This window comes from Temnothorax curvispinosus, unplaced genomic scaffold (genome assembly GCF_003070985.1).
Source record: "Temnothorax curvispinosus isolate PA1 unplaced genomic scaffold, ASM307098v1 QBEX01009517.1, whole genome shotgun sequence".
NCBI classification, from domain to species: Eukaryota; Metazoa; Arthropoda; class Insecta; order Hymenoptera; family Formicidae; genus Temnothorax; species Temnothorax curvispinosus.
The window spans coordinates 433259-457390 of NW_020219297.1; the positions used below are offsets into that span (position 1 = coordinate 433259).

General features: G+C 45.4%; 3 protein-coding genes across 6 annotated transcripts; 1 reads left to right on the forward strand and 2 right to left on the reverse strand.

Annotated features, from left to right (window-relative positions):
• Nucleotides 1-251: 251 nt before the first annotated feature.
• Nucleotides 252-19911, forward strand: LOC112459093 (methylosome protein 50-like). Of its 4 annotated transcripts, none has more exons than XM_025023030.1 (6): nucleotides 15907-16404; nucleotides 16480-16813; nucleotides 16885-17057; nucleotides 17152-17344; nucleotides 17464-17638; nucleotides 19705-19911. In XM_025023030.1, the coding sequence occupies exons 1-6, from the start codon at nucleotides 16290-16292 to the stop codon at nucleotides 19708-19710; spliced, it is 996 nt and encodes a 331-aa protein (XP_024878798.1). In that variant the 5' UTR covers nucleotides 15907-16289; the 3' UTR covers nucleotides 19711-19911. The 4 variants fall into 4 exon arrangements, with proteins under 4 accessions (XP_024878800.1, XP_024878798.1, XP_024878799.1 ...); XM_025023031.1 differs by lacking the exon at nucleotides 19705-19911 and having other exon boundaries at nucleotides 15907-16007; nucleotides 16334-16404; nucleotides 17464-17808; XM_025023032.1 differs by lacking the exons at nucleotides 15907-16404; nucleotides 19705-19911 and adding an exon at nucleotides 252-339 and having other exon boundaries at nucleotides 17464-17808.
• On the reverse strand, nucleotides 9328-15582 carry LOC112459095 (vesicle-associated membrane protein-associated protein B). The gene is made up of 6 exons (XM_025023037.1): nucleotides 15179-15582; nucleotides 12816-12971; nucleotides 12546-12655; nucleotides 12227-12412; nucleotides 12049-12150; nucleotides 9328-11810 (listed from the first exon to the last, which is right to left on the reverse strand). Exons 1-6 carry the CDS (start codon nucleotides 15249-15251, stop codon nucleotides 11643-11645), a joined length of 795 nt encoding a protein of 264 aa, XP_024878805.1. The 5' UTR covers nucleotides 15252-15582; the 3' UTR covers nucleotides 9328-11642.
• LOC112459087 (staphylococcal nuclease domain-containing protein 1) lies at nucleotides 17970-24019 on the reverse strand. Its single transcript, XM_025023017.1, has 9 exons — nucleotides 23433-24019; nucleotides 22957-23072; nucleotides 22663-22805; nucleotides 22081-22575; nucleotides 21483-21960; nucleotides 20753-21383; nucleotides 20228-20677; nucleotides 19942-20148; nucleotides 17970-19655 (listed from the first exon to the last, which is right to left on the reverse strand). The coding sequence occupies exons 1-9, from the start codon at nucleotides 23481-23483 to the stop codon at nucleotides 19548-19550; spliced, it is 2679 nt and encodes an 892-aa protein (XP_024878785.1). The 5' UTR covers nucleotides 23484-24019; the 3' UTR covers nucleotides 17970-19547.
• Nucleotides 24020-24132: the final 113 nt, after the last annotated feature.

A 24132-nucleotide genomic window follows, 5' to 3' on the forward strand; every position in this document is an offset into this window, starting at 1 on the left:
TCTTATCAACACTTTTGCCTAGTTCAAAGAAATGCAAGTAATCATATTGCATACGTAATATCGAACCATATTGTATTGAAATTTCTGCTACATGATAAAAATTCTGTTTCAGGAAAAATCTACGTGGTCGCGAAAATTCCGGCAGCGTTCACCGATCATAAAACCTGTTTACGACACTGACACACGCACAGTCGCACAGGTCGCACAGTAGGTTTCTGTTATGATGATCTACAAACAAGACGCTCTCACCTGTCGTATCGGACTCGTCGTTTATTCGCATCCTAGCGAGAACATAGAAAATGTCCGGCGGTACCGACGACGACGCGTGTTTACGAGATGGTAAGCTATACACTTTACGTCGCGCACGCGGGATCGAGCTGCAAGTGCATCGAGCGCGAGTTGCTGCGTGAAACTGAAAAGCTCGTTGTCGCTCGTTGACGCGACGCGACTCCGAACTGTACTGGACTGAAATTTATTCGAATTTCTCTCTTTGTCCCTCCCCCTGGTTTCCGTCTCGGTTTCTCCTACCATCGGGTTACGTGCAGTCACTTTGCTTTTATCTTCGTTCGACTAGCAGTCGCGCACAGCTTGTCCTCCTTTCATGCTATCGTCTCCCACCGTCGTTTTGCGTCAAGGTTTGCGCGCGCTAAACCTGACGGATCTCTCTCTCTTTCGCAGTTTCCGCGATATTTCGCAGTCGTGCTTGAAGATCAAACGCGTAGTATAGAAACGCGCGAATGAATCGCACGAAAATACTGGGTGTTCGGAAAACAATCGTGCAGCCGATTTTCTACAATGTTTATTAATTCTTTATTATCTTAGGTCAATTCGGTACGATATGTGATAAGTTTTTTAAGCAGTTAACGATTATACTAATTAAATATATATATTTTTTTAATATTTGACAGAAATTCAAGCAAAGAAGTTAATTATTATGTCAGCTAATGATAACGTAAAAATAGAATACTTATGATACTGATTTTTTTCGAACTGCAAAGTGTTAAAGAATGCACGTGAAGTAAATTCTTTGAAAGTCTTTTTTCTCCGTGAAAGCACAAACTGCTTCCGTTTGACGAATCAAATCGATTCCGTTTCAAAATATTTCTGACATATGTTATAAATAATCATAAATTAGTTTTCAGTGCGATTGCTGAACTGATTTAATCAAATATTTTGAATCAAGCATTTTTCGCGAATTAATTTTCAATGTGATTCCTGAACTTCATTTAATTAAGCATTTTTCGACATGTGCTAACAAGAACTTCCATTCATTTTCTCGAGTCTTGCTTGAATACACTGTGAGAATTTCGCTGCGCGTTTTATAAACGGCCTGTATAATGTGCATCATTATGCACGCGCCGTAATGTTGATTTTTCATGTGCCCTATCTCTAGTCATCAGTTCTATATAGACGGTATTACTGCATAAATTAGCTTCGCTTCTACGGATTTCGTGTGGAAATCTAGATGTATTGGCGTAAGATTTATTATGTCATGTTAAAATTAAGTGAAGAATTTTTACTTTTTTTTATTATATCAGAAAAGTAGATGAAAATTATAATAGCGTTTAAAGTAAATTATTATAAAAGTAAGAATATTTCCTTATCCTGCTAAGAACAATGAATCACTGAAGCAGTTTTTAAAACCAGTATTTTAGGAAAAAATATTTAGACAAATTAGGGATAAATTTTTTTAGGAAGACCGTTCTCACAACTACTTAAACTTTAGCTTTAAGTACCTTAGTGAATAAATCTGAAATTAAATTGCACTAAAGATTGTTTGAAATTAGATTACAAATAAGCTTTTACAGTTTATCTAAGCATCATGAATTTAACTCGTGAAAAATTCTTTACACCTTTAATTAGCTAGTTTTATCTATTAAGGAATAATCTACTTTAAACTAACCAAGATCTACGTCCTTTATTGGTTTTTAGACACTGTGTAGAAAAAAAGGTTTTCGACAACGCGCGCGAACCGTTTAAAATAAAGTCCTTTGCTCACGCTCCGACTGACGGCTACAACCCAGATCGGCACTTATACTGTAATGACCTTAACAAACCTCATTCCGAGCGTACCTCGTAAATGTCACGAGTATTAATCTATCCGCATGGGATGCAGCGTGGCTTGTAAAAAAAAAGAATATCACGCCGTCCCCTCTCATAATCGCAAGCTTCGATGAAATTTAATAACCGCTCGTTACCGCGAAGACGGCGAGAAATGTCTGCAATGTGATCACCTCGAGAAGAGACGCGATGTTACAAGGGAACAGAATTTATACTTGGATGCGAATGCAGCAGGGAAAGAAGAAAGAAGGCGCCCCGGCGTGTCGCGGCGGAGATTCTCGCGATGCATCTTCGGCCGCGACGCCGGCCGACAAGTTTTAGCCGCGGATTCGCAAAGTTCACGGCGCGAGACGCGACGGAGGTAGTCCTCCGCATTTGACGAACGCGTGCCCGCGACCTAGTTGCCCCTCGGTTTAGCCCCTCGATCATCCCCAAAGCCCGAACTTTTCATTCCCGCGACACTCCGCATGCACGGCCAGCACGACCCGGTGCCAATTTCGTGTCTTCGTCCTATTCATGCGCTCTTTTCTTTACTGCTCCTAATACACATCTCGCCCGAGAATAATGTCGACTGCACCGATTTATTACATACGTCGTACCTTACCGGTTGTAATAAGGACTCGGTAACTGCTGTTCGCTCGTATGAAGTAAATATCACGAACTTTAATTCATAAACACGTCCAGCTACAGATCAAGCAGAAGTATAACGCGATCCTATCTTTTTTAATTACAGTTTTAATAATAAAACGTTATCCCTCTCTCTCCCTCTCTTTCATAACGTCCACACGAAATATTAACACTTAAAAAAGGAATAGAATTTTGAAAGAGGGCTAGGGACAGCCTATCTTTTGTTATAAATATATAATTTTTATTATGCACTTTTGTGAACAGAATGCAGGAAGTGGTTCTCGTTTAGACAAGAAAGTCGTGCGAAGGATCAATCTCCTTCTCGAGGCAATTCTTGCGGAATAGCTCTTTCGCTCCTGCCGTTTATGTCGCGGCTCCCTAATGCGCAAACCACACGCGACAAATATTAATCAATCCCGCTGCAATAATTTTGCCCGAAAATATAACGAGTTGCATCGCGCATCTCAAAAGCGCATTTCCTCCCTCGAATCATAAAGAGAGCAGTCTTCATTCGATACCATCATCAAGATTTGTCCTACTCTGTTCGGTGCATTAGGGGCTACGCGGTAGAGACTACGTAGCATTAATGCATACGTAATGCATTAATACGTTGGTGAAGATGCATGTGCATCTATAGACGCGCCGTGGTAATCTCGTATCGACGAACGAAAGCCCGGATTGTTACGGTATTCCAGTGACCCATCTCGAGCGCCGCGAAAGCCGGAGCAGCCGCTGACATGACTAACGAGATTAACGTCTCGCGCGTCATTAGCTTATTCGGTATGCCCCTTAGATATTATCATTTCGTTTCGCCCTATTATACGAGGATATACGCCCGGGAAAGCGTGTCGCAGATGCGCGAGGAAGATTCTTCACGCTGACGTATCGGTCGGGATGAGGTTTTTTTCCGAAGCTAAAGTAACGGAACGATGGCACGTACCGCAAATAAAATAAAGAATGAGAACTCTTCGCGGGACCCTAAATTAATAATTTTCCGGAAACCCCCGGCGGAAGGATAACCGAGCAAGGAGTTGTTATACATTTTTTAAAGCGTATGAGCGGCCATATATCTTGAAAGATACTTGCGGAGTGAATACGCCCCTTTTCGAGCGGTCAAATACTTTCATGAGTGCCTTGAAAAATTGACAAGCGTTTCCGAGATGAATTATTCTATGAGGCTTTTCTTTAACGGATAATAGCTTGGAAACTGAAATATTAACGTTCGCGCGATAAATGCTCCCAAAATCAACGAAAAACGAATCCGTAGCGTTATTCCACGCGAAATTTATTCATTCGTCGTTCAAGCTAGGATGGATTTTTTTTATTTTAACAGAATCCTCTGATTTGCGATTACGTGATATCGAAATGTCGAAATTTAGGACGTTGAAAGCGATGACCTCTCTACAGTTTTGCTAAGGAAAAATTGACTCCGACTAAAAGTAGCGGAATACGTAGCGTTATTTCTCGCGAAATTTATTCATTCGTCGTTCGAGTTAGGATGGATTCTTTTTTTTTTATTTTGACAGAATCCTGATTTGTGCAACTACGTGATATCGAAATGTCGATATCTAGAACGTTGAAAAGCGATGACCTTTCTCTTTCTCTCTCTCTCTCGACATTTTTTGCTAAAGAAAAATTAACTCCGACCAAGAGCCAGTGCTATATATCGATTGTCTGCCAATTCTAGGACGTTCTATAGATCCGCCCATGAAATAAGAACGCTCCCTGATACGATCATTAGCCGGGAACTGACGGGTTGCCGAGCCGCCGGGTTAAAAATGAATCCTCGCACCTGGGGCACCGCGGCGAGCGCCGCGAAATTCCGAGATTTCTTCGTACATTCCCGAATCTCATTAAGCAACATCGGTGGGAGTCACGCGAGCGAGGAGAACGCGATTCGGGGACTTCGAGCGCGAATTCGAGCGCGGTGTAGAGCCCCAACCTCGGCGTCGCGACGCGCCGGGTGGAGTTCCGGCCTCGGTACTGCTGCAACGTTGGCGGTAGAACGCATCGTGTTCGGACTCCGGGTAACGCGATCGTCGACGTTTATTCCACAAGAACGTGCTCCCCGCGAAGGAGCCTCCAGTCATTTTGCGATGCGTGTGCATCGAATAATGGGGATAGATCCTTCGACAAATTTAGAATCGAATTTTCCTTGGCAATTGTCTTCGCAGCCGAGCCTCCTAATTCTGTTAGAATAAAATTCAAATTGATCGATGGACAACACAGTTATTTATTTGTGCACATTTTGAAACGGTTTACAAATTATGCTTACGGGACTTTGTGCAAGCAAGTAACAAGTTTTATATAACAAACGCGATTTTCACTCTCGCGGGAGCCTCTAATCGCGCGGAGAGAACGTTAAAATCTGGATTGTACGAAAGATCGCCGCTACGAATTTGTATTGCGGGATCGAAATCGGAGGATACTTTCGACAAATTTCAGGGGAAAAAAAAGCGGAAAAGGGAAGAAACGTGCAAGACGTGTGCCGTCGTGTACGGGAGGGGTAGCGAGGGGTGCGTTCGTGCTCGTCGTTCGTTCGTTCGTTCGTCCGTCCGCCCGTCCGCGAGTCGAACTCAACCCTCGATGGCTCGCTCGCTCGAGTCGACTCGAACGCGCTCGAACGAGGGTAGGGTCGCGGCAGCAACCCCTCGCGCATTTCCCTTCGACGACTGGCAAACTCCCGTCGCTCACGTTACTCGCACGGGAGCACGAAGGCACAAATCTCCGTCGTTCTCCTAGGCCGATCTTGCAAGCGCGCCGCACGACGTTGCGGACGTCTTGTATTATCGATTGACGAAAGTTATGTGGAGGGACTCGCCGCCGGGGCACGACGATCGTGACGCGAGCGAGCGAGCTGGGGCGAAAAGAGGAAAAAAAATGATGAAAAGGAAGGAAGAAGGAGAGAAAAACGAGCGAGCGAAGAAATTCCACCCTCGCGCGCTTTCGCTGCCCTCCTCTCTCGTCCTTCCTTTCTGTTTCTCCTCTCGCTCCAGTCTCTACGCTGCTCGAGTTCTTTCTCCGATTTCCTCGCACCCCCGTCGTTTGCTCCGTTCTCCATCATCGTCGAAAATGAACAAGAGGAGTAACGGTGTCCCGTTACTCGATGTAGAACTCACAGGGGGGCGGATTTATATATTTATCGCTAAAAGAAAGGACGTGGAAGGCGAGACCTGGAAAGACAGGTCGGGAATGATCGCACTCACCCTCACGGGGTTAGACCGTCGCGGTGGAAGCCTCGTTGGCAGCGCGGACGACGAACATGCTCGCGTCGGGAACGGCAGTAGTGGCAGTGGCAGGACTGGCGACGGCATCCACGACGATGACGACGGCGGTGACGGCGGCGACGGCGGCAACGGTGGCAGTTACGACGACGTTGTACGCGGAGAACGCGACGATGGTGGCGGTGGCAGCGGCGGCGGCGGCGGTGGCGGCCGCACCACGAGCGGCTTCAGCGTTAGCGCGAACTGGCGATGACGGCAACGACGACGACGACGATGACGATGATAACGACGAGTCACTTCCCACGTCCGTGCAATCCGCGGAGGGCACCATCTCCTCCTCGTCCGTGCGATCGCGTGCACCCCCGACGACGACGACGCCGACGCCCGCACTACTCCTGTTGTTGCTACTACTGCTGCTGCTGCTGCTGCTGGCCCACGCAACGATGACCACCACGCTATGACACCACCGTGGTCGCGCTACCACCCCGAGTAACATCGTCGCAGTGTCATCGTCGTCGCGCCCCTCGGCGTGCGCCCCGTTTCGCGTGTTGCTTGCTGATACTGCTGATACTTGCTGGCGCTCGATCGCGCCGTATGCGTGCGACGGGGTGGCCGCGAAAGGAAAAAAAAAGAGGAAAAAAGGCCGAACGAACGCACAGGACGCACGCACTCTTTCGTCGCTCTCTCCCTCTCGCCCCCTTTCTCTCTTTCTCTCCCTCGCCCCCCGATCACTCTCTCTCTCTTCCTTTCTCTTTCTCTCTCTCTCTCTGTCTCTCTCTCTCTCTCTCTCCCCCTTTCTCTCTCTCTTTCTCTCTCTCTCTCCCAACCTCGCGGCGATTACACGCACGGGGACTCGCAGAAGACGGTGCTCGTCCCCCGATCGACTGCACGACACCGATGCCCGCTGATGCCAGGAGACGCCCCAACACGGGGCACCCTGTTCGACGTATGGCGAGCGACGGCTCACCCCGCGATCCGCGTCTGTGCTCGGCCCGACTCGCGCAGTGCCGTAACGCGAGCGGGGCCGCCCGCCGCTCGGGGGTGGTCGGGCGCAGCCCCCTCTCGCGCGACCTTATCTCTTAACCCTTCCTCGAGCGTGCCGCACCCGCGCGATATCATTCTACTCGACAACCCTGAAAGAACATTCCTCCGACATCGTTCTGAATCCCGCACGGTCTCTTTCGACGATCAATCTTTCTCTCTTTTTCTCCCTCTTTTCCTCTCCCGCTCTCTCTCTCTTTCTCCGTCACGAAACCCTCAAATAGCAAATTCGCGACTGAAGATTATTGATTTCGCGTCGAATCGACTAAAGGCGAGCGTTCTCGCGGCTCGCGGACCGTCGCGCGAACTTTCGCACGTTCGCACGTGGGCTCAACGATGACTTTCCTTGGCGTCCAAAGTCATTTCCCCGAGTTGTCCCGCGCGAGGAGAGGCGAGAACGGTTTTAGTCGCGGGCACCGCGAGCCCTTCGGGGCGACCTGAAGCCGTCGGGCACTCAGCGGCAAGGCGGGGGGCTAAGGAAGCCCTTGAAATCAATAGCCAGCCGCTACTGCCGCCGCCACCCTGATCAGGCTGCTCTGCGCTGCATCCGTCGCTCCGCCGCCGCCGCCGCCGCCACCACCGCTGCCTCCTCTCCTTCCTCTTCCCGTATCCCGATTTATCCGCACGGCGTGACCGAGGAAGTCGCGTCGTGCCCGACTTTAGTTCGCAGCCGAACGTCTCTCGGTGCCGAGCGTCATCGGTCACCGAGTGACCCGATCCCGGAAGGGGGTAGGGGGACCCACAAGGGTGTCGTGGAAACGCGTCGCGGCGCATAGAATTTCGATGACCGCCGTTAATTCTCCTCGCTGTTGATTAGGGAGTACCGACGGTCTTCGGGGCCCCAAGGGGAGCCCTGCGTGCCCTTCGATTTGTACGGTGAACGCTCCTAGTATATATCCGGCTACTGACGATTAGCCACGAAACCCCACGATAGGATTACTTAGATACTCCCGCGGAAACTTGGCGATTTCTAAAAGTCATTGAGATTGCTGTTTTCTTTCACGATGCTCTGCAGCTAAAAGTCGGTGAAGCTCGGCGTTCAAGTGGTCTCTCGTGGCTCTCGCCGTATACAAGACTGAACGCAGACGTTAATATTTACCGTATCCAAGAAACGCTACCGCAAAAAGTCTCTAATCTCTCCGCTGGTAACATGGTAAAGGGGCCAAAGCCCCACGTTCGGCACTAAATCACAAGTTGGCATGGCGCGATCCTTATCTAAACCTCGTTTCCCTCTATGTGCCCGCTATATTTAACGTGATCGACTTATCCCGGGGCATGCTATTACCAAAAATCTCTGATGGAACGCGAGCAACAGCCTACGGCCTAACGAGGACGAGGATGCGAAGCTTTTTATATAAAGCGGAAGATTTGATCTTATACCAATGACGTAAATATCGAACGGAAAACGGGTATAAAAAAGCCGCACTCACCCCTGCGTCTCTCTCTCCGACATTTAGAGGTCTTATGCTTTGACGTTCTTACCGCAATGGGTGGACAGTGGACACGACCTTCCGACGTGACCGAAAATATAGACGCGTAGGGAGACATACGTAGATTGCGGTCTGGTTATGAGTTGACCTACTCCACTTTGGATCTACCCTACGCGCTCTCTTTCCAGGGATGCTACCCCTTTCGGAAACTGTCTCGCGTCACGAGGGTGCTTGCTCGAATCATCTCGTCACGATCCCCCGGCGTTTTACCCTGTTATCCACGAAACGTCTTTTTCTCCGTTCAGTCTACTGACGTTTAATCCCGCCCGAAGAAATAATTAATGACGAAACTTAACTGTTAATGTTAATGCTATTAAAACTAATATCCAACTGAATAACTTGATGTCCAGGAATCAATATTTCTGATCTAATGTTAATCTATTTTAATCAAGCACTTCGGATTCAAGCTATTATTCAGATGGTCGGTATGAGTCATAGGATATTATTATACATAAATATATGGAATAATGTTTGGAATTTAAATGGAATATGGAAAGCACTAAAGATGACTTATAATTAATTCTATTCGTAATTGTATCATATGTCTGCGAAATATTATCGAAACGGCACGTTCTCCGCCGCGAATGTGCGTCATACTTTCTTATTCTCGAGCACACAAGACCGTATTCTCGAGAGAACTTATCGTGAAACATGATATTGCACTGCGATTCTGCAACTTTTCTATATTTAACTTCCTGGTGAATGAAAGAAGTGTAAAATAAAAAAATGTAAAATAAAATGTTAACAATAATAATTTATGAATTTAGATTCAGGTTTTAGATTGGAAGTCGTCAATTCCGTCGACACGTGATCGGAGGGATTATGCGAACGCACATACAATTATTCGCTGTGCCATGGTATCGAAACATCAGAAGTCTGCATGGTACATTCTTTAATAGAATACTTTTATTCAAACACGAGTGTTAACGAAATCGCTGTTAATAGATTAATCGCACGTGACGACGTGGTCACGCATGAAGCAAAACCGCAAAAACTCGGTAATGATATATATATAATTATACGTATAACAATCGCATATAGATCATATACAACAAATTCTTGGTATATCTGTAATAAAATCTCACTAACGTAGTAGTATCTAAGGGATGTTTCTGCATTGTGCATACTAATTGCGTCGCTTCTTCTTTTTTTCTACGGAATATGGAAAGTACCTCTGGTGCAGTTAAAACGCACGAGATGAAAAACGTGCATTTGCCCTCTTTTAGGCACGAATATACATACATGCATATACATAACATACATATATATGTATATATACATATACATATATATGGTATATATGTATATATGCACATATATATTCTGTTTTACAAAGACGCGACACAGATCAAGTTCGACGTAACGAACTCCATAATTAATACACGGGGTATACATGTAAAATATATATGTAGGGAGAGATAGATAGAGCTCGACTTTACACGATTCAAGATCTAAGATCGCTGTTTTCTCGCTGTAGGAGCCGCTGAGTCCTTCTCGCGTGCCGAAACCGAATCGTTTTACAAAAATGCCTCGGAAAATAACGCTATTGAAGAGAAGTCCGAATACCGCCCTCCGAATCAGAAACTCGTACATACAGCGATGGAAGTTTCACACCGAAATAAAATAAACGCGTCGTCGCGCGCGGCAAAAATGCATTTATACAGTACGTGTCTAATTCAACGGCAGAACGTATTCTTTACATCCTTCTTATCGTATATTACAAAGCCGCGAGACACACGGGAATTCGTAGCTCGCTAAAAAGATAGCCGAGTGGGTCGGTGTAAAAAAACTCGGAGCGACGGAGGAAGCCAGTAAGGTTGAAATCGTGTTTACGCTATATTGCCTCTAGTGTCCTAAGGCACAGTTACATAAATATCTCTATATCTGTGTGAGATAAGTATTACGTGCTCAACAATAGTACTTTAATGTGACAACCTGCGGTCAGCCCGTCAGCTCGTAAAACTCGATCGAGCGATTCGTTCGCTTCGGACTCCTCGACAACCATCATGCCCATATATATAATTATCGCGTTACAATTCAGCAGAGAGGTGCATAATTCAAAACCCTTCGGTATTTGTGATATCCGAGACATATTTTTATTCGTTATTTTCGTAAGACAAACATAAAGAAATAAAAAGTACACTGAAGCGTCAAGTAAGTTCAATGCATCTTATATAACTCTTCCTTCGCTTTCTCTCTCTCTCTCTCTTTATCTTTTTCACTTAATATACCAACGCTGGCGGAATACAACTACCAGCACAACCAATTGTTGGATCATATACCACTACTCATCAGCCAGCCCCGCCTCTAACCCCCCTTCTTCCCCTCCGACCCCGACTATGTGTATTATATATTTTTTTCAAATGGACACAATATGTACAATAGGGAACGAGAACGGCGCCCGGCGCGGATGCACCGAAGCAGCGCAAATCGAGCGAACGTGGGCAACAGCCGTTCTCATACGGTACACCAGCAACTGGACACTATTTCTGCCTCCGATTGTACAATATTATTTATGTGACGTAAGAGTTATATTACGTAAAGAAAGATGCTATATGTGACAGTAATAGCACCCTCACTCGTTCGTGTGTGATCTTTTGCATCAGTACGGTTCGGCCTATTGCGAATAAGTGGTGTATAAAGATATTTCGAGAAAGAGTGCGATAACAATCAGTAATTGGTAACTTATATTTCCAGTAGCGAACAAGATTTCAAAGGCGTTGAGCAATGCGAATGACGAATAATTACTTTAAATATGTATTTATAAACATGAAATTATTACTCGTTATTCGCGGATACATTTTGTCCAACGCTATTTCAGGACAGGGCGCGAGTTATACAGCGAAAATCCCTTTACAAGCACAAAAATGAGAATGTAACATGAGAAACATAAACCGGAGCGTTACTTAGCATCTTCTAATTAAATTCATATTCTTAGAAAAGACGAGAAATAAATAAAATAAAATAAATTTTAAACCAAGCATCTTATCAGATTAAGCACACACCCGTAACGAGCAATTCTATTAATGTAGACCACTACCGTTCGTGTTTATAGCATTTATTATGAACATTCGAGTAACGCAACGTTTGGAGTCTGTGTGTCTGCGCGCGAACGATGGCATATGACGGCAGAAGACAGGCTAAAAAAACTTGGGGGCGGTGGGGGGTACACTGAGGTATACAGTAAGATAAAGGCTGTTCAGATTAGTTTTCCCAGCAAGTAACCGACTATAACCATGGCAATGGCGATGAGAATACTAGTTGATGTCGGAGATAACTGGCTATTGCTCTGCGAGGTTAGTCCTCTGGCTGCTGCAAGGTTACCATCATTGCCCAGTGCCGCGTTTCGCCACTTCATTAAATCTTCCTGTAGGCAAATATATAGGTTCGTGTTATTGATAGATTTCTCGCAACTTTTGAATTTGTAATGTTTTTTAAATTAAATTTAATGCCAATTATTTGTATCAAGTCATTCGTAGAATATATGAAATGACAAGATCGTCAAATTAGTACCTTTTAAATTTAGCTAATACAAATTCAAAATGCAATAATAGAACTATCGTAAAAAGTCTAAGTACAACAACAGTTGATATACTAATACTCACCCTAAGTTGAAGATTTTCCTGCCTAAGCGTGCTTTCCTCTACCCTAAGCTGATTAACCTCTTGCGCAGCTTTTAATAGTTTCTCTTCTGCTTCACCAAGAACCTGAGGAGAATCACATTGTTTGGAGATGTAACAAATGATTATTGTCGATCTACAACAATACACTTAATACACTTACCTTAGGCGACGATTTGACCGAATCGCCAACAGGTTTGTTCTTTCCATTAGTCGCATTAGAGTCTGCCTTAGCTGTTGTGGAAGTTGCAGTCGTTTTAGCCGTACTAGTAGTGGTACTAGTTACGGGATTTTCAAAGACGCACTTCAGTTTAGAGTCCATTAATTGATCTGGATTTATGTCCTTCCACTAAAAAAAAAAAACAATGTTTATAATGGATCATTATTTAATTTTAAAATTGAAGAGAACAAATGAAATAATAAGCATTTGACTTATTGATATATATTAATATTAATTTCAATATAGTGTCACACTCTCTTACCACATCAACTGGATATTCGTCGTCATCATCATCCGGTGCTACCACAGTTTGCACCATAAATTTGTGTTTATTTTTCTCCGACGGATCAAAATCATACGGTTGTAAGCATACTGTAATAAAACGACATTCAACTATAAAAGAACAGATCTTTTCTAAATTTTACGAATATAAATAATAATATCATCTACGAGAATTATAGAATTTCAATAACTGTAAAAAATAAAATTTATAAATTTAATTTCCATGATGTGAGAGACATTGTAGACCAACCTGCTATTTCAGTGACATCCTTTGGCTTGAGAACTCCAGAATTTGGACGTACACAATATCTCTTTGGGGCAGTAGTCTTTATCTTAAAATATACCTTCTTATTCGTTGGATTAATTAATTTTATATATGATGTGACTGGGCCTCCTGTAAAAGGGCCTGCAACAAAAGTAAACGATAAAATAAATCACTTGCAACAATGTACAATGATAAAATGATTATTCACGCGCGCGAGTTTAGTGTCGGGCAAGCGTTTACATTTATTTCTTTTTACAATTATTAATAAAATAGAGATCGCGAGGATCAAGAACAAATAGTAAAAAAAACAAAGAGCATTCTGGAAGAATACAGATACAAAGTACAAGGAATATGAATATTAATACGGGAACGAATATTAACCAGTGACTATGCAAGCTATTTGACACAATGTTATACTTTTTCACGAGCTACTAATAATCAGTTACTATATAATTAATAAAACTTTTCTTCTTATATTCTAAGAAGATTGTCGCACGAAGTAAAACTACTAGATTCACGTTTCTTAAAAGAAGATCAGATCGTCAATCATCCTTTAATTGCTAGTCATTCAGTTATTAGTCATCGTTTTATTAGATAACGTTCAAACTCCTCTCGCGAGAGAAATATGTAAAACGACAAATAAATTCGCACACTAATTAACTATAGCAATCAACCGTCGCTAATTATAATTACATTCCGTATTATAGCGGAATTATTGCTGTCACGTCATAAAGTACAAGATATAAACACAATGCAAATTTGTTACATATAGATAGCAGGAAAAATATATGGAATAATGTGAGGGAGGAGTAGGAAGAATATAATCAGCTGGGGAGACGATTACGGATTGTATTTGGATTTCGAGAGTTCTCAATCCCGATAACGAAAACGTCGAGCTCGCGGATCGTCCGTCGTTGAATCGGCGCTCGAGTGTTTGTCTCTCTCCCTCTCTCTGGCAATACGTACGACACACACGCGACACCGGTCATAGTCGAAGGACGTTACTCGATTTCAGCATAATTAATGAGCCTCATTTTCGCGACAATCGGCAAGAACGTGCGCGGCGAGCGTTTAATGAGCGTGTATAAACAGACGCGGCCACGGCGATCGCCACGTTCGAGGCGTTAAATGAGACTCCACGCGCCGCGTGGACGTGCCGCGAGTTGGCAAATCTGCAAAGTATTCGTTCCATTACTCCGTGAAATTCCGTAAGGAACGCCGGGGGACGATGCGCGTGTAGGTGGACACGCGGGGGAGAGACCAGAGTTCAACGTTCCCCCTCCCAAGTTTCAACGAAGGAAATCCGAGGAGCCGGGCCTTCGATTCCGCGAGAGAGGGAGAGGGTGAGGGAGAGAGAGAGGAAAAGCGAGAGAAAGGATCGTAAAAAATTCGCGCGGCGTTACTCGGAATTGGCGATCTACCGCCGGCCTCCTGTCGCATAAATAAACGAGGCTCTTATGGATTACTGGCGCGTAGCGCGTATAGCGGCGGCTAAGTGGAGCAGCGGTATATAAATTCAATAAATGACTTTTCCTCGTATCGGCGATTAGCGATCGGTGGGCAACCGAAGGCAACGGCGGACCGTCGCGCGGAGCGATCGATGGCCACCCCGATCGCGTTCTCGCTAAAAGACCGGGAACGGGAAACGATCGACCGATCTCGCTCGCTTTACCGTCGTGTCGAAGGGGAAAAAAACGGCTTTTGGGAACGGCGAGAGCGGCCAGAGAGGGCGCGAGAGCCATCGGCCCGCTCGACCGTCTCTCGTCACCTGCTCGCTTTCGATTCTCTCTCGTCCCGACGAGGGCGAGTTCCCCGACGGAGGATTCCTCCTCCTTGTCGAGACGCGGACGGAGATCGGGACGGATCTATGTGTCTCGCTCGGCCCTCGCGGCGGATGACAGCGGATTGACATACGGACGGGACGGATGGGGTTAGGTGCGGGGTTAGCGACGTCGCACACGCTCGTCAAGGCGCACGGCCGCGACCTCGGGGCTCGAGGCTCGGAGCTCGCTCTCCTCGCTGCGTACGGCACGACGCGACGTGACGTGACGCTACGCGACGCGACGCGACGATTACGCAGCGTCCGCCGTGGCCACCGCGGCGAGCGAGCGAGCGAGCAAGACGAGTCGCGGCCTTACGTCATCTTGACGACGTAGCTCCGACGTAGGCTCCGACGTGCCGAGCTCCTCGTCGCGAAAGATGCGACGGGCGACGAGCGACGCGTTCGCTCGCCTCGCTCGCGCGTCTCGCGACGAGGAGAGGAACGTGGTTGAAACTAATAAAAGGATGTGCGTATACACGAACGCGCGGGTGGAGGACGACTCCTTGAAATCTCGGTTTCAGCGTACCCCTGAATCGCAGCTCGTTCTGCGGCTCGATAAGTAAAACCTGCTCGGGCTTTTCGGCGGGCTTCGACGACATCCTGCCTGGCGAGCCAAGACGGACTTCCCGACGAACGAGTCACGGCTTTGTTGCTGTCCACCACCACCTCCGTCTCCGCCGCTTCTTCTTCTTCTTCTTCTTCACCGCCGCCTCCGCCTCCTCCTCCTCCGCCTCCGCCGCCTCCGCCGTCTGCTGAAGCGCCAACGGGTGGTCGACGACGCGTTGGGCCCCGCGTATTGATAACTCGCCTGGTGCTCTAGCTCGTCGCGTATCCCCGCGTCGGCCGTGTACAACGTCGTGTCGTTCCGTCCCGTGCCGTGTGGCCGTGTCCTCACCGAGATTCCGTTGGACTGATTCCGATTCGCATCGCGGCTGGCCGACGACGCGCATGCGCCGCGACGGGGAAAACTGTGCGCGAGGTGTAGACGGAGCGGGGGAGCTGCGTTACGTCACGCCGCCGCTGCGCCGGCCGCGCGGCCGGTAACGCGGTGCGTTCGCTTTTCCACCTGCACCTGCGCTCGTCGCTTTCCGCCGACACGTGTAGAAAGTTCAGCCGTTGGAAACAAACCTTGTATTTATCTATCTCTTATCTCTTTCGATCATCTGCCGAAGGCCCCCGCCAGTAGTCGCCACTTACATCTCGTCGGTATGACAAGAATCATAACCTGATTCCTGTCAACTTTAACAATTAATATCTCGCGTCGCGGGGCAGAGCGACACTTTTTTCTGCCAGATTCGTTCGTTTCGTGCAAAAACGCGTCGATTAAGCCTAATTGCATCAATTTCTGTGCTGAGGTAGCTAAACTGAAGAATTACCGTCTTTTCCCCACCTTCTTTCTCGCTCCAAAGCGAGGCCGGGGAAAATGCGTATAAAAAAGCCTGCACTCTAACGAGCACGCGCAGAACGGAACTGTTGCGCGCCCGGTACGCGCGTCCCTAACCTCGCCGGCCGCTCTCAGAGAATCGATGCTCCGAGTGCTCCGACACGTGAAGCGTGGTGGAGCGAAGGAAATCGTCGCAGAACTGATCCTTTTTGCCGTTGTTATCCTTGTAATCTGACAAGCGGACCAGTTCGCGATGGACGCTCCAGTCATGCCGAATTTAAACGGGGATGTTTTCAGGAATATGATGTTCGTAGAAAATCGATCGCCCGTCGACACCAAGCAGCTGCAGTTTCTCTCGATTTACGACGGTAAAGAACGTGGCTCCGAGGCTCGGCTCCCTCGTTTCCATTGTGACTAACGTACGTGACCGATCTCTGTTGCAGAACACAATGCTCTTCTCGGAGGCACCAACATGGTCGACCTCTACTGGAACGGCACCATCTGGTATTACAAGGATATCTCGGATTTTTCGCGGAAGCATGCCGCAGCCACGACCCAGCGAATGGACAGCGGCATTGTGGACGCCGTTTACCTGAGTAAGAGAAAATTTGTCAGCGTGGAGGACAGCGGAGCTGTGCAGATCTATCAGATAGGTGAGACGGACGAGGAGACCCAGTTTCAGAATCTTGAATATGCCTGCCAGCACGACAACAGCGTCCTGACGGTGTCCGTGTTTTCGAATCGAAGAAACATCGTCACGGGAGGAATGGATTGTTGGTGAGATGATTCTAAAACGTACGACGTTGCGGGCCAGCGCGAAGAGATTATTAATCTTGTGCTCGTTACAGCTTAAAAGTCTGGGACGCGGAGGACCTGATCGCTAGTTACTCCTATAGCTTTGCGCATACAGATATCATCACTGGTACAGACGTAAAGCCCACGTGCAATTCTACATTTGTATCCGTATCTTTCGATAGTGAATCGTTACTATGGGACATTAGACGAGCCAAACCGGCGAATTGTAAGTTTATTTACAGTTTTTTTTTTACATTTTATCTTGTATCCTTGTTTCAAATTTGTTACGTTTTTTCAATATTTTCTTTTTTTTTTTAAAGGTATCTTCAAGAAGAAGAATTGTTCCTTATCGGCGGTATCTTGGAATACTAATTTGGATCATCTCATAGCAATAGGTACAAATGACGGTAGCATTGTATTAATTGACATCAGACAAACGGAAACTCCATTGTACGAGTCAGTCGAATGTGACAGAAGCGTACATAAGTTGTTGTTCAATCCAAATCCAGAAAGGTGAGAATTTATCAGAAATATCAATTTACTTGATTGTACAACAACAGTTCATACAAGATATTGCTTACACAGTATACTCTTGACGATAATAAATTTACGACAACTTATCTATTTTCTAGGAAAGAACAATTAGCGTGCTGCTCCGATAGCACATCGGTAAAAATATTTGATACCCATAGAGAAATGCTACAATTATTCGAAGATAATAGACATTGCGATTTTGTACGAGGACTCGCATGGTGTAAAGACGATTTATACTCGTGTTCTTGGGACGGCAATGTGATTAAACATATAGTAAATATAGCTGATTGAACATATAGTTTTCTAAAGATGACAATTTAAATAATATATTTAAAAATTTTTTTATACTAAAATGACTTTTTACTTTATAATAAAATACTCAATTTATTTAATTGAAATAACACCTCAATATAATGAACATTCACCTCACCTCCTGGTATTAAAAACTATTCATTACGTATCAACGACGAAACACTGATCGCAACTTAGGGAGAAATGGATGTTAATTTAAGGTAAAGATTCACAAGAAACGTGCACTGAATTTTCAAAACATATCTTCATTGTTGAAACAGCGACGCAAGGTGCGACAAATTTTAGTTTAACATATTGAACAACATTCCTCTTGCATTTATTCTTGATCATTGCTTCGGACATTTCTACAACATAGTTACGATACTCTCTCTGTGTTTATTCAATATATTCTATTTTATTGCAGAAAGAGAAAAATATTCGAAATATAAAGTATTATCGCTACGTATAACAGTAATGTAAAGGAGTCAAGTATATCAATAACAGAAAGTCCTGTATATCTTGTGGATCTTTAAAAGAATCGTAATACTCTTAACATAATTTAAACAAGCCTTTCTTTTCCTTTTTCTGATCCTACAGTGTGTACGGTATATCAAACATCCAACAGGATTTTATTTACAAAGTAAAGTCAATGATAACGTGATAACGTGATAACGCGATAACGTGATAACGCGAATAAAATATCACAAATAAAAGTTGATCATCACAAAGTGTCTAAAAAATAAAATTAGAAAATCATTCTCAGCAAGGTGATATAAATTAAAAGTACGCTATAATATAGTATATATGCATAATAATTCTGATAAAAATTAAACATAAAAGCTTGTTTCTGTAGTACATAGAATCTACCTCTATTCTTTGTACCACAGAAAATTGCGAGTTACTTCTCCCGAACACACAGTAGATAACATTTGTTTATCGTAAATATATTTTGAACATTTAAATTTTAATTTGTTGTACTGCAATTTGTAGGACTGATTTGTAGGACAACTGTGCATAAATAATTTGTTGTAAGTACATTAATATCAAACTCGTTTATGCATATAACGTACATGAATAACGTGAAATTTATCCGGAAAGAGCTGGCAAGAAAGACAGTATAAATTTTACAGTATCTTCCTTCACATTATTATTACTCCATATATCCCCCATTTATATTATGATGAATTCGTGCACGCGCGCGCGCGCACATACGTGCCACTTTAAAAAGTTGAAAAATGTATTTTTCAAATGAGCCAATATCGTTTTAATTAAAAATACTATTCTGTTGATATGAATTTTCCGTATCGCGGTTTAACAGCGTCAGATTAAATCTGCGGTTATAAATTCTACGGCTACATGATCAATCCTTGCATATAAAAACTTGAAAAGACTAACGCGTACATGAGTCAAACATGATTACTGTTTATGCATAGGAATAGCAATTAATGTATCTAACATGATTGAATGTATCTAACGTGTTGAATTGCACATTGAAGATTTCGTACCGGATTGAAAACATCAGGTTTTCAAACAATTTGTATTTGTGGCACCGAATTAATAACGAATGCTCATGTCGATGAGAATACATGTGATGCCAATCGCTGCATAGTTCCCGTTCAAGGACTATCTGCATGCGCACTTTGTTCACTGCATTACAGAAATTATTAAAATCGTTATGTACAATTATCTTTTTATATATTGAGATATATAATTGCATTGAGACATGTAACTCTCATATCGACATTCGTCATTGTTATTTTTTACCTATGTAGCATACATAGAATCGCATATTTTGTTGCTTATTACGTGATTTTTTTTTATAACACGATCTGTCTTTTCTTTTCCCCCAGATTGATAATGCTTATCCCACATTATTGAGCATTTATACGAATTACAACCCGAATTCCTTGTCATCGTCTTCCGGCCTTACGTCCCCGTACATCCAGATATTGCGATGATTGTGCTTTGCGTCCTCCTCGGCTTTCTTGTATTCCTCGAGCTGCAAATAAACAACACACGCATGATAAATATAATAAACTTTATTGCAGGAATGATGTGTGACTTCGCGTGAAAACGATCGATTCGGCAGATGGAGGTCAACCTATTGGATTCAACCTTCATCCTACACGTCTCGGTTTTACAAAAGGTTGATTGGAAAATTAAAGGTTGTGAGCGAAGAAGTATAAGATGACAGTGGTAATGATGATAAAAATGGGTTTGAGAATCCACGTTTCAATAAAATAGAAGAAATTTGATCGCGGGAGATGATTACAGTAGAGACTAACCAATTTAGTAAGTCTCCTGTCTCGATGCTTTTGAACATGCAGGAATCCGTCGAAAATGAGACCCTTTCCGATATCTTCGTTTGTATTGGGATGCACCAGCGTTGCGGCAGTTACGTTATTGCTTAATTTGTATTCGACATTTAAGAGCAGAATTTTATCCAATACTTCTTCCTTAAATGCGTCGACCGCCGCTCTCTTGTCATCCGTCTGCAAAAATATCAACAAACGTTTGCTTTGAGATGTCTTTTCGTTTATTTATTTTCAGAGAAAATGAGTTGTCACTTACGTCGCTCGGAAGGGTCACGCACGCAAGCGCGTATTCGTGGGCGTACGGCTTGTCGGTCGCGAAACGCGCGGGCAGATCGGCGACTCGCGTAACGTTAAGGGTCTCCCTGTTGCCGTAATCGATGTAGAACACACTGACATTGGTACCGGAAACCTTCTCCGTCTTCACGCGATACCACTGATCGTCACCGCTGAATTTCGCGACCGCCAGATCCCCCCTGGTCGGCTTGTAGGCGCCAGGAAGCGGCGGATTGGCAGCCAACTCCTGGCGTAATTGCAGAAGCATATTCTCCAACAAGGTGCCCTGATCGACGAACTGGGCGTAGTAATGAAGATCGTCGGTAACTTCGGCAATCACAACCTTCTGGTAATCGATCTTCCGCTCCTGCCCTTCCTTCTCGTCCACGATCTTGTCGGTCTCCACTGGTACTTCCACGCGATTCTTCCAGATCTACAACGTAAGTCTAATATTTATAAGTTTCTTTAATAAAAATATATTATTCAGTAATTAAACACATTTACTTACATTTATCTTTTTTGTTTTTGCACGTTCCTCCGCGGCTTTAAGAGTTCTCGTGAGTTCTCCAGAGTCCGGGAAATTCACAACCTCAGCCAGACCTTCTTCGACCAGAGCGACAGACATATTGACATCGTTTACTGTCAACCAGCCAATGAAACCGCTCAATTTCGTCTCTGTATTCTCGATCTTGATCTCCACGTCTCGTTGGAAACAGTGCTCCTTAGTGAAGGCGAGAGCTTTCTCGCCGTATTCGTCGGCTTTCACCACTCCACCGCCGGGCAATGTTCTCTGACAACGCGGAGTTCTTATTCCAGCCAGCACGAACGTGATAACGTAATCTTCCTTGGGAAGGTAGAGTTTCAGTCGCGAGCCGCTCGTCACGAACTCGACGACCGCTCTGATTCCCTGCGCTCGTTTGAGCGACGTCAAGAACGCTTTTGCCTTCGACGGATCGTTCGAGAGATCCACTATTCTGTGAACTGGAATGTCTTTCTTCGCGTGCAGCCCGTGCTGCGATTTTTCCGCTTTGCTCTCAGCCACTTGCAAGAGATTGTAATGAGAGGAACGCTGATCATCGTTCTGCCTGTACTTGATCACTCGCGCAAGACCTCGGCCGACTAGTGCCTCTGCGATGTTTCTATAGACATGATAAGATAAAATATTATCAAACATTGATAATTCTTAGTACAAATTATTGAAAAGCGAACAAACGTTATAGAGATCGATTTACACTTACGTTTTGCCGCAGGTCACGGTGCAGCATAGCTTCTCCGGAAAATTATCCCTAGCCGGCTGTGTATAATCGACCACCACTTTTACGTTCTTCCTGATGAATTTCTCGCGCAAAAATTCTCGCGCCTCCAGCATCCACGGTATATCGTAGAGAGGTCTGAAATCTTTTCGAGACGTATTGTTGCTGTCCTCGATATTTTTTTTCTCACGGGTAGGCGGTCGAATACTGCTCAGAAATACTTTCTTGTTCTCCCCGTTCTGCGTTCGGATAATGAGCGCGTCCGCGTTGACAATTTCCACGACAGTGCCGGTAAATTCGATCTGCGGTCCGGACGGTTTGTAGTCTTTCCACAGACGCAAACGCGCCTCCTTCGCCACTTTCTCGGCGAGGTACAGCTTCTCCGCGCCGGCTCTACTGTTGCTGATCGACCAATCCTGGCATTTCGCGAAACCCTCGCTCAGCAGAATTTCGGCGATGTTTCCTAATGCAAACGAGAAAAACATTGAACATAATTAAATTCAATTATTTCGAACGTTCATTATACATAATTTAGCGTATATAAACACTCGATTGCCAAACGTTTAACGCGCCACGAACTTACCCTTAGGGTGAATAATGCTGCCAATGAAGTTATTATTGTTGACCGACTCCAACACTATTTCGACGTCCCTATGTAAGAGTCGCGATTCCACGAAATATCTAGCCTCATCCGCATAAGGATCGCCGATGGAATTCTCGCGACGTCCATTCGGCCAGCCAGGACAGCGAACGCCCGAGATCATCAGCGTTATATTGTAGAAATCAGGTAAGAGAAAAGCCTTCACGGTGGAGCCGTCGAAGACAAACTCGATCACCGCCTTGATCGGTTTCTTGCCGAATTTCTCCACCAACTTTCGGGGATCGTCGACAGTCCATTTGACGTCCCTTATGTGCTCGGAGGCCGGCGAATCCGACCATTTCCCTTTCTTCGCGACTTTCGCAATGTTCTCCAGTTCGATCAATCGTTGCTGCTCGACCGTTGGATTGCGATTATCCTTCTTAACGTTCACCAGACCCTCAGACACCAAAGTTTCGATCACGTTCTCGCCATTCCTGTCTGCATGATAATCGCATATAAATACGAGAATTCAGTTTTCAGATTCTAGCAGAACGCACGGCGCTGTGGAACGCGAACGACAAATACCTTTTCCTAACCAGACGGTTCCATACGTTCTGGCAGTATTGACAGACTTTTCCGTAGCAAAAGTGACGTCTTGACCAATCAACTTTCGACGTAGGAACTCCCTTGCTTCCCAAGCGTACGGTTCATCTTTGCTCTCATCCATGCTACAAGTGCGTAAATTATTATTCAACTTTGTAATTAAATTATTGCTTATATAAAACTTGTATAAATCCGTTCTCACTTCAAAAATTATAAATTACGAAAAAGATCTTAAGCAACAGTTTCGTATTAACATGAATATACAATTCTATGTACCTTCCTTTCCAACGTTCCAATTTTGGAGCAGTAATGTTGCATAGAGTGATTGTTACTTCAGGTGGAGGACCACCCATAGGCTGTCCACGGATGACAACGGTATCTCCCGACGTCACCTTTAGGATTAAAATTTTACAGCGTGAGTAAACTTAAAGTATCCGGCATTGTATCATATCTCATATTGGAATATCAATTATGCAATTGCTGATATCTTTCATAGAACTTTCGTCGCTCAACGAGGGACAAATTAAAAGGCGAGAGGGCAGTAAGGACATTCTCATTAATGCGGCAAATATCTAAAGGATGCTGGGAAGCACGTGGCCGGCCGCTGCGGCGACGATGCTCCAGGCCGCAGCCATATGTTCCACGGCGTAGTTCCTGCCAGCTGGGTGAGCGGGCAGGGGATCAACCTCGTGTCGACGCGGCGCAAAATAGCGACGAACGTATCGCCGTGCGAGAGATCGGGATCTTCTCACCTGCTTCACCACCCCGTTCCGCAGTTTCACTGGTGCCTGGGGTGCGCTCATGATGCCGCGCGACAGCCCTCGGACGGGAAAATCGGTACGCTCTCGAGGGGTCGAGGGTTCGGTATAGCAGCTGCGCTCGTGACTCCGCGATTTGTCGCTCCTCGTGGCCGCGCGTCGCGGGGGGAAAAAGGAGTGAGTCTCTCACGCGAGGCGGGCTGCGGGCTCAGTGGTGACGAATCGTCATGTTGCCTGGCGAACGCGGTGCGGAGAGAGAGACAAGCGGCGTCCCACGGCCCTCACGCGGTCACGTCCTTCCTTTCCACGTATGTCGCGGCTCTGACGAGGTGGCTGCCGATCGGCGCGAGCGCGATCTACACACCGCGAGCGAGGGACACGCTTCGAAATTCGCTTGGGCTCGGTGGTGATGTGGCAAACACGCGACAACACGCCGCGCGACACGGTGTCGCACTCTATGCTCCGTCTTCGAGCTGGCGCGCGCACGAGAACGGCCGGCCTGTCCGAGAAATCGTGCTGGGAGGTCCGTTCGTTTTGGCACCTTTGCAGTCTTTGCACCTGCCCACCGTCGGTAATCTTCTCCTCTCCCTGGTTTCCCCGGGTCGAAGCCCCACGTGTGCACTTCCAAGTGCAGATGATGCGAATGGAGGGTGCCCTCGGGAAAGAGCACACTCATTCCGCGTCTAATCCGCGA

What these genes read in the sequence shown, in the direction of transcription:
- LOC112459095 (XM_025023037.1), bottom strand. Translation starts at nt 15,251, where the DNA reads ATGTCGTCGAAGCCCGCCGAAAAGCCCGAGCAGGTTTTACTTATCGAG. An exon ending in GGATGTCACTGAAATAGCAG is followed by an intron (nt 12,656 to 12,815) that starts GTTGGTCTACAA and finishes GTTTTATTACAG; the next exon opens with TATGCTTACAACCGTATGAT. An exon ending in AGGAAAATCTTCAACTTAGG is followed by an intron (nt 11,811 to 12,048) that starts GTGAGTATTAGT and finishes ATTTGCCTACAG; the next exon opens with GAAGATTTAATGAAGTGGCG.
- LOC112459093 (XM_025023028.1), top strand. Translation starts at nt 16,290, where the DNA reads ATGGACGCTCCAGTCATGCCGAATTTAAACGGGGATGTTTTCAGGAAT. An exon ending in GTTTCTCTCGATTTACGACG is followed by an intron (nt 16,405 to 16,479) that starts GTAAAGAACGTG and finishes TCTCTGTTGCAG; the next exon opens with AACACAATGCTCTTCTCGGA. An exon ending in ACGGGAGGAATGGATTGTTG is followed by an intron (nt 16,814 to 16,884) that starts GTGAGATGATTC and finishes TGCTCGTTACAG; the next exon opens with CTTAAAAGTCTGGGACGCGG.
- LOC112459087 (XM_025023017.1), bottom strand. Translation starts at nt 23,483, where the DNA reads ATGAGCGCACCCCAGGCACCAGTGAAACTGCGGAACGGGGTGGTGAAG. An exon ending in GCGTGACCCTTCCGAGCGAC is followed by an intron (nt 20,149 to 20,227) that starts GTAAGTGACAAC and finishes ATATTTTTGCAG; the next exon opens with ACGGATGACAAGAGAGCGGC. An exon ending in ACAGGAGACTTACTAAATTG is followed by an intron (nt 19,656 to 19,941) that starts GTTAGTCTCTAC and finishes GTTTATTTGCAG; the next exon opens with CTCGAGGAATACAAGAAAGC.